The 9,693-nt window shown below is 33.3% G+C and overlaps 1 protein-coding gene across 1 annotated transcript; it reads right to left on the reverse strand.

The window, feature by feature from the left end:
* Positions 1-653: 653 nt before the first annotated feature.
* On the reverse strand, positions 654-2,342 carry LOC145580802 (uncharacterized). The gene is made up of 2 exons (XM_081637901.1): positions 1,981-2,342; positions 654-1,923 (listed from the first exon to the last, which is right to left on the reverse strand). The coding sequence occupies exons 1-2, from the start codon at positions 2,340-2,342 to the stop codon at positions 654-656; spliced, it is 1,632 nt and encodes a 543-aa protein (XP_081494027.1).
* Positions 2,343-9,693: the final 7,351 nt, after the last annotated feature.

Here is a 9,693-nt window from a genome sequence, read left to right on the forward strand (position 1 = left end):
AGTACGGGTTTGGCCATCCTAGAGCTTTCTAAAATGGAGGATTGGTTCAACGATGGGGAACAATCGCGAATTACTTAATCATTGTCAAAAAGTTCTTTCTACTTTTTCATTTCCCGCTTTGCAAAAAGTATATATAAAGAGAGATAGAAATAGAAATAGGGCCTGTGTTCCTGTTACATATGAAAACACTATTAGGATGGTAATGTCAATCATTAATGCTTTAGCACCGTGCATCCTGAAACAACAAAAAAATAAAATCGATAAGTGCAAAAGTCGCGCCCGAAGGCTGCCTACGTATCCCGAAACAAAGGTGTTCTTCGAGAATCAGGCCCAAACGTAGCTCTTGGAAGCATAATATTATTCCTTATTATTATTATTATTATTATTATTATTATTATTATTATTATTATTTTGGTTCTTTTACTACTAGTCATAGATTTTTTTTTTCAACTGAAAAATAAATACATAATACATATAAAGTTCGTCGATGAAGTTTTTTTTTTTTTTTAACTTGTAACTTCGATGTGGTAAACCATTGATTTTCTAGACGTCGTTGTAGAATCCCTTTGCATCTTGTCATACAGATTGGGTTGCTTTCTTTCCATCAAAATGAAGATGTTGTCCATCCTATTCCTTTGAGGATTGATCCATCCTCAATTATACGCTTCGTTTGTAAGGTCTCCGGGAATGGTAATCACCCCATGTGGCGTTACCAACTTTACTTTTTGATGGAGAGTTGATGCAACCCCTTTATACTCGTGTAGCCAAGGCCGTCCTAAGAGTAAGTTATATGAAGTCGGACAATTAATGACCATAAATGTGACAGAAAAAACCATGGTCTCGTAACTTAAGGGCAGAATGATGTACCCAGTTACTTCTCGTGGCGTATCATCAAAACCAAGAATTGTGTAAGACAGAGGATTGATATATGAATCGGTGTAACCCAAACTATAAAGGAATCCTCGAGAACATATGTCTAATGCAGACCCATTGTCGACCAATATGTGATTTATGTAGCTTCGTTCGTGTCTTAGCGTGATGTGTAGTTCTCGCGTATGCCATGGGTTTGGGGGTAAATCAGCTTTGGTGAATGTCCACTCTTGATGATTGGTTTGACGTTGCAGAATCATCGAAGATTCACTAAGCCTATTCCCATGACACAGAACACCAGCATAGGATCCATGTTCGGGTAGTATGGTGTCAACTGAATCAACCAATTGATCAGAATATGGTCGGTGGAGATCAAAATGGTTACGACTCATTCCTGAATTGACAATAGTAGATACTTTAGGACAATCCTTCTCATCTTTTGATGTTTTTGCCTTTAGGAAAGCAAAATCTAGCTCAATTACCGGAAGAATGTATTCTCGATTGCATAGTATGTCCTTAGACATAAATGCTTTGATGTTGATTGATTCCTCAAATAGATCGATGGTGGTTGTCTTTAGGTAACAAATGAAGGCATCTCGATGAGTTTGCGAACTAGAGATCAAGTCCCATAATGACATCGCATTGCCCCTATTTCGAGATTTCAGCTGATTGTGTTGAAGTGTTGGGTTTTCTATTGACCTAACCACGTTGCAGTATATTGGGGGCACCTTTGCCGTTGGCATATCACCATGGATAATCATCACTCCTTTCGGTGTTGAGAATTTTACTTTTTGATGAAGAGTAGAAGCAACAGCTTGAGTGTCGTGGAGCCATGGTTTTCCCAAGATAAGAGAGAAGTTGCTAGGAGCTTCAACCACTTGAAACTCTGCATCACATATCCAATCTCCATGTTGTAGTTGTAGATTTATAGTCCCTATTGCCTTTCTCGGGATGTGATCATGTGTAATTACGATCACATTAGAAAATCCCAAAGGCGCACTTTTTCGCCCTAACTTGCTTAAAGACTCTTTGGAGCAAGTGTTGAAATTTGATCTGTTATCAACCAAAATGCCTGAAATCTAACGATAATTACACCCCAAAGTAACACACAAGGGTTGGCTAAAATTGATGACCCTCGGTAAATCGGCATTAGTGAAGGACAATATAGGTGGGATCCATCCTTTGGGAATCGGGATCTTTCCGTCATCAATTAGTTGTTGCACCACATGTCTCACATCGAAGCAACCCTCTACATCATGTCCATAGTTGTGGCAATAAGAGCAATATTTCCCCATGTTTACTTTGGGAGATGGCAAAATACAATTATGATGTTTTGCTTCAATGAACCCTTGTGCCTTGAGACGACAGTACATATCCTTCATAGATTCACATTTTTCAAAGCAAATGGGGTTAACTGATGTCCATCGCCCTCCATTATTTCCATGCTTGTTCCTTGGTGCATTGAATCCCATATTGTTTGAAATGCAAATATATATCTTTCATTTCATATAAGAACATTATCAATATCAATAGTTTGAGTGGTGATAAACATATAATGAAAATTAGCGGGAAATGAAAAAGCATCTCTTACATAAAAATAATTGCCCTTTTTTTTATTAGTGGAAAGAGAGGATAACAATGAAAGACTTTTCTATGATTACAGACATTCGCGATTAATTGAAGGCGGGTGGCGCTAAGAAGGATCATAAGGGTTTGCAAAATTGTCGAGTCGGTAATTATTGAAATCATTCTTCTTTTACCTCTGCGGTTTAGGGACTTGAAAGACTTATCTTCTAAGGTTTCATAGCCTAGGTCAAGCACTAGGGATTTTAGTGATTTTCCAGTTAGAATAAGTTAATCTTATTATAGATTTAATAGGAAAAATGAGAAGAAAAATAAAATGGTCAGATTAAAAAAGAAAGAAAATGACTAAAAGAAAAAAAAACTTGAGCATAGGATGCTTTTAAAGAGAGCACATAATGCTTTTTAAAGAGAGCATGTAATGCTTTTAAAGAGATGGTACAATCAAAGTTGGAGGTGAAAACTTGTGCACATAAAAAAAAAACTTTATGTAAGGAAGATGAAAATAATTAGACATGCATGAATCATAATAATCACAAACGAAGGAACATGTAATGAAATCAAGCATGCATTTGTCCATGTGTCCTAACACACAATTTAAGAGGATTAATCATTTAAGGTAATAATTAACCAGATGGCCTCTTTCGAGGTTGAACGTTCCTGCATAGCCGATTGTAATTAACGCAGGGATACAGGTTTACGTCCTTAATTCATTATAAGTTGTCTAAACTCTCTGAACACCGCAAATTAGCAGCTCAGAGCCTAGGTTACGACAAAGTCGGTGCTCGTGTGCGGACACAGATCACGTAAGCATACCCAAAGACACATATTTTCACATAAATCATGATATCAAAAAAGAAACACTTCATGTGAATAACCATAATCAATAACATTATATAACATATAAGTTTATACATATATGCTTTCTTATTTAGGCAACGTATTTTCAGGTTTATACCTCTTAGAATTTAAAAAAAATCCCCAGTGGAGTCGCCAGCCTGTAGTACCCTTTTTTTTTACTAATTAAAATTAGAAGTCAAAATCCCACGTAAGTCGATAATTTGACTAAAAAAAGAAATTAGAGTCGCCACCCTATTTTTGCCCGAATAGAGACGGTCTTTTGTTTATGATCGTTTTCAAATAGAAAACGACATTGACTCCATTAGGTGAGACACTATATAAGTATGGTCTTAGGAAAATTAGAGATCTAGGTACGGGGTATAAGTTAGAAAGATCGAACGTTTGGAACTCGTCTCTTCCTCTGTTCTAACGAACAGGCTCTTACTAGTACGTTGTTAATTGGTTATGGTTATTTACATACTTTTCCTTAAACTAAAGCATAAAAAAAAAACGAAAATTTCCACATTGTCAATCACACTCAAATGTAAAATAAAAGTGAATTAAACCTTACGATATATGGTGGGTTTGAGCATTAAAGTTGTCCTACGTACCGTTCATTGTGGGATTTGAATCCACTCCCGGATCAAAACCCCTACGTAGTTCTTACGAACGTCCATTTATACCTGGTCAAAATTTCATACGAGGTTTCAAGAAGGTTTATATGTTGTTTTTTTTGGGGGGGGGGGGAGGTGGTCGATCCATATAGGGTCATTGGAATGAGGTTGAGCAATCTTGCTTTCAAGATGGAGGTCAATTTATCAAGGTTGAGGAAGTCACTAGAATCAGCGACACCATAGGAGTTTCTTTGAGGAGAATGATTTTGTTTGTAAAATGCGTTTCAATTGACGACTTTATTTAGGGTTGACCAACTTTCAAAAAGAGATTGTGTGGGCTTATTTGAGTGTGCTAAAAATTAAAGGGGATTTTATTGGGTATGAATCGAGAAGAATACGAAGGAAATGTATTTGGATTGTATGAAATTGACTTATGCAGAATGGACATTCTATATGGCTTAAATCTAAATGATAGGTAGTTTATTGAAAACCTTAATCATGTTAGATTACGTAAGCGATCTATCAGAGATAATAAAACTTTAAAAGTATAATTCTCTGTGGCAAATAGATCATCTTATAACCTATCATGATTGAATATTCAATTTTACCCTCTTATTTAAATATAAGCCATAAACCATAACTCGAAAGATTTATTTTATTAATAAAATGTTACAAACATGCAAAGCCATGTTTTGCTTAATTAAAAGTTAGTTGTCTCTTTATTAAGAAATGCATAAGGAAATTTTGCTCTTCCGAACGGTGATGGAATTAAAACTTAATCAAGATTTATTTAAAAAGTATAAGACATTCTATTCCAAACTAAATGAGTTATTTATAAAGCTCCTTTCATATAGCCATAGGATGAAGAAGACTACTTAAAAAAAGTGTTAGTCTTAAAGTGATACATATGTGTCTTTTTATTATATGGGATTTATATTAACTTGAGGCATGAGTAATTTATAGATTTCTCAAATGACTTAATTTACAATATTTTTTAAAAAAAAACCAGAGGTGTATATAATAGGGTGACACAAATTATATAATAATGTTCATTCTTTCTTTCTTTTAAAAACTTAAGGATTTAAAGTTTCCCTATTATTTCGGATGCCATAACTCATGTTTTAACGGTCGGATTTGAGCATATGATAGGTTTTTGGAAAGGTCTACAGGTCTTCTATAATATATCAAAAATTGGGAATCATCCAACGGTTGAATTGAAAGATAATGAATTTTCTTTAACATCACTCCAGTTTGGGACGTTCATGGGGAATTGGGTGATAATGGTCAAAGTACTTCGAAATTGGCATGATCCTTTTAATGGTAGGTTAAGGACAAACATTTGGATGCTCTGTACAAAATTCTCCCTTTTTGGAAGTCATTTGATATGCCAAATAAAAAGAGTATGCTTGGTTGGGAAAGACAGCCTCTAATCAGTTTAACATTTTAATACCTTGTTTTGTAAAAATCATAAAAAATAGAGTATTCATCCTATGAGGACGTGTGACCCCAATTTACAAAGATTAAAAAATCTACTTTCTAGGTAGTCAATTCAAATTTTATTATTAAAAAAGGATATTGATTGAAATTGAAAAATGGACAGACCTGTAGTAAGAAATTTGTGGTGTTACTATGTCTTAATGTCTGATTTTTTGTGGGTTGGTTAAAATTTATTTTTATAAAATTCCAAGTCTCATACACTCCTAAATACATAATATTACTGTAAAAATTTTATTTCTTAATTTTATAATGAAAAACGATTTTTTACATAATAAAAATAAAGTGGTCGAAAATGTTATCTTTCTAGAATTCCATCATTCATTCTTTGGAGCTTCCTTATGCATTTTGTACAATTATCATTGTTTCCATTTCATACCCTACATAATGATAATACATACAAGAAAAAAAATCAAACAAACCATGTATACTCACTCTCAAACTCGCTCGCGATCGGTCAAATTCTACTTGGTTTCCAAATTAGGAAACCGGCACGTATAGTGCCCTAGGAGGTTATGGAACACACAAAAGTAGAAAAGTTAGTAAATGTATGTAAAAATAATATGAAATCACAAATAAAAAGAAAGAAAATATTACCTTTGACTTTGAGTAGCTATCTTGGGGATTTAGTAAAAGTAGTGTCGAATTGATCGATTTAATTTCATGCCAAGTCTTTCTACAATTTTTTTTATATATTTTTTTTACTGAAAATAAAAATTTTTGATTGTTTTTTTTTTTAATTTGATTATAGTGCTGAAATAATATAGACTTCTTTTATGAGTTTTTTTTTTAGCTGTTCTCTTCGATATTTATTTTTTCTATTTCTCGTGAAGAGTGGGTGGTATATATATGGGAGCAAATGGAAGCTAAAATACAAAATACAAAGAATATACTATTATACGAAATAAATACGTACAAATACAAGAGTTAGGTAAAAATTGTAACCAAAATTCATCTTAATGAAGTAGAGGACAAATAGAATTAGCTTACTACTTCATGCAAAACTTAATTAATTTGACTGAACAAATGACAATATTATTAATGACTAAAAATAATTAAAAGTAGTAATATAATTTTAACACAATTGTTAATTAGTACTACTTTCCTTCGAAGAGTGTATTTACTCTTCGTATTTCACACTTACCATAGCTAAACAAGATTATTACAAAACCCACTTATCAGAAAATAACAAGGAGAAAAAAAATGTTGGTTGCCATTGATTGTGGATGGTCATATCACCTTACCGTTTGGGAAGAAACACAGCTCAGTGATACAACGTATTGTCATATCACACCATTTTCTGATTCTCGTTGCTAAATTACAACCATGACTTACCATTTTCTTCTTTTGCATGGATTTGACATATCAAATGAGTGGTAATGGCAGAGGTATCTTTACTCATAACCACTCTTTCACTGTTAAATATTGTCGTCATTGCATTAATCGGGAAGAAAATAACATGCATACCTTACATTTGTTGTTTCTGAGTGTATAAAACAGAGAGAAAAAAAAAAGGGTGAGTCATGAAGGCATTGTGGTAATGGTGTTTTGGTAGGAAGTTGAAAGGAAGGAAGAAGATGAAATATGAAGTAGTAGTAAGTTATTAGCAAAGTAAAATGGTAGGATTAAAACAAGTTAAAATTAAATAAGTTGAACAAAAAAAAAAAAAAAAAAAAAAGGGGGAGCCGTGACTTTGGTAATTGATATGCATGCATATTTTCATGCATGCTTTGCATGATTTTGTACTTATCAATATGTGCTATTTTGTTTTTTATGATTTGTATTTGTATTTTTTTTTTAATAAAAAATAAAGATGATTGAAAATATTAGAATAATAATAATAGCAATAGGATACATAAAATCAGTAGTACTAAACTTTTATCCGGGGTTAGAAAGTGATACTAAAGAAACGGTCACGGTTTTAAAATTGTACAGATTAAAGGGTCAATATTTGATATTCTCGACCAGGATATGTCAAACGGAATAAATGTTACATATGTAAGTGGTAACACATTATTTTTATTTTATGTTATTTTTAAAAGATACACTTACTACTATTATTAGACTAAACGATTACACAATTGGGATATGATAAAAATACGAATAAGATTTATCCCCTATAAAAGGGAGATTTCCCATATCTGAAACCACCCTTTATCCAAAAAACACACCCCTTGCCTTTTCCTCTTCGGTTTCCATGGCTCCCGGCAACCAAAACCGTCAAGCTCCATCTCCGTTTGACGAGCATTTTCGAGTGCTAAATTTATATTTAGCTTTGATTATGGCGTTAGTGGTGCTACTAATGGCGTTAATAATTTTCATAATCAAGAATAAATGACGATTTGAAGTTTCCGGCACAGAGTGTACAAGGTTCGAGTTATGCTACAAATTAGCCTCGTGTTTTGTTCGTAAATTAGGAGTACAAATTGTAGGGGTTTTGTATACTCCAAAATTATAAATAAACACTACTTGAATTTGTCTCTTATGTTTAATTATTGCGGTTGTCGTTAGCAAAATTAAATTTGTTATTATAATTATGAAATTACACAAAATTTATTAGTTAATTGAATGTAAAAAAAAATAAAATTATGGAAAATAGGGGATCAAAATTTGGTGTCTACACCTATATATGGACCAGTTTCCTGTTGCATAATTTAATAATTACATAAAATCTGAAAATATCAATCACAAAAACTACATAAACTACATAAAATCTCTAAGTCTCAAATGCTAGAAATACATAAATTTAAATTTCCAAAGACAACTTGAATTTTGACGAGTTGCTTTCCCTTTGATTGTGGGATTCACACTAATGAACCCATGGTTCTTGTTGATCCTAAACATATAAAACGATAGAATTCAATAACAATGCGGAAAAAAATACATACACTATAAAAAAAATGCACAATGTAAAAAAAATAAAAACAGAATAAATAGATTTTAAACTCACAATTCGAAAGAAACCAAAATTCAACATGAATTCGAAACAAATGAACTAAAATAATTCAAAAACAGTTATTTAAAATAAAAAAAAAACCAAAAAAAAAATGAATTAAAAAAAAAAGAACTAAAAAACAGAAATTCAACATGCAAACATCAAACAATCATTATAAGCAATTGAAACATGAATAAACATATAAATTCTCACATTTAATTCATCATTTCAAATACAAAATACCCAAACATAACTTGATTTAATTTTTTTTTTTAAAAAAAAAAAACTTACAATTCCCAGAGTTCGCGTGGTGGCTGATGTAGCGTGTAGGGCAATAAGGGGGTTTTTGTGTTGGTGGCCTGGTGGGCGGTGGGTGATTGGTGTCTGGGCAATAGGAGTGTGTAGCGTGAGGGAGTGGGTGTGTTGGTGTCGGTTGAGAGAGTTAGAGAGTGAGTGAGTGAGTTAGGGTTAGAAACTTAGAAATGAAACTAACTGATTTCTTATTTTGATTTTTGGAAAAAAAGTCTTTTTTTCTCTTTTAAATACACAATTTTACCGGGTTTCAGGTCCAGACCTGAAAACCCCGGTTTTGGACCAGATCCTGACCGAGACCGGAAACCTTGAATTTCAAGGGCCGAGACCGGACCTGAATCTACATGTCCGGGTCAGGTCCGGTCCCAATAGGTTCGAGTTAGGTCGGTTTTCAGGTCCAGTTCTGTTTATGTACACCCGTAAATTTACACCCTTTTTCATAAGGTTTTCGTTTTATTTGGTGGCGAACCCACCGGAGATGGTGGTGTTAGAGGAAGGGTGGAGATTGCGGAAGGAAGATGAAGATGGAGAAAGAACAAGAAATTAGTTTTAGTGGAGGAAATAGAAGCAATTAGTTTCAATATAGAAAGAAGAAGAATGAAGGAAGAAGAAGAATGATGCAGCAAACGACAGTTAACTTGCCATGATCCATTGGAGTTTGATTTAAAAAACTTATGTACCCCTAACTTTTAGTGTGAAATGGCGAAAATACCTCCAGATAAACCATCTAAGTTTATCAAGCAGATCAAATCAACAGGGTGCAACTTCAAAACAAATAGAAAAAAATGAATACAATAATACTATGTATAAGAGGAGAACTAATTTACTAGCTTAACCAACTATGAGTGGACCTGAAAAATGAGCAAGTTTAGACAAGTCTAAAAACACAATTATTGTTATAACCTTGACCTTGGCCCAAAAATCCTACTTTAATTCGATAAGTCCGACACTTTTTACGAATTTGGACATAAGATTTTATGTTAAGGCCCGACCGGCCCGAAGAGGCTCTACCATAGAGTATGTACTCATTTAGGTAAGGAATCCTCT

The sequence above is a fragment of the Chenopodium album genome, chromosome 15 (assembly GCF_948465745.1).
Source record: "Chenopodium album chromosome 15, dcCheAlbu1.1, whole genome shotgun sequence".
Classification (NCBI taxonomy): Eukaryota; Viridiplantae; Streptophyta; class Magnoliopsida; order Caryophyllales; family Amaranthaceae; genus Chenopodium; species Chenopodium album.

What these genes read in the sequence shown, in the direction of transcription:
- LOC145580802 (XM_081637901.1), bottom strand. Translation starts at nt 2,342, where the DNA reads ATGGGATTCAATGCACCAAGGAACAAGCATGGAAATAATGGAGGGCGA. An exon ending in ATCAATTTTAGCCAACCCTT is followed by an intron (nt 1,924 to 1,980) that starts GTGTGTTACTTT and finishes GGTTGATAACAG; the next exon opens with ATCAAATTTCAACACTTGCT.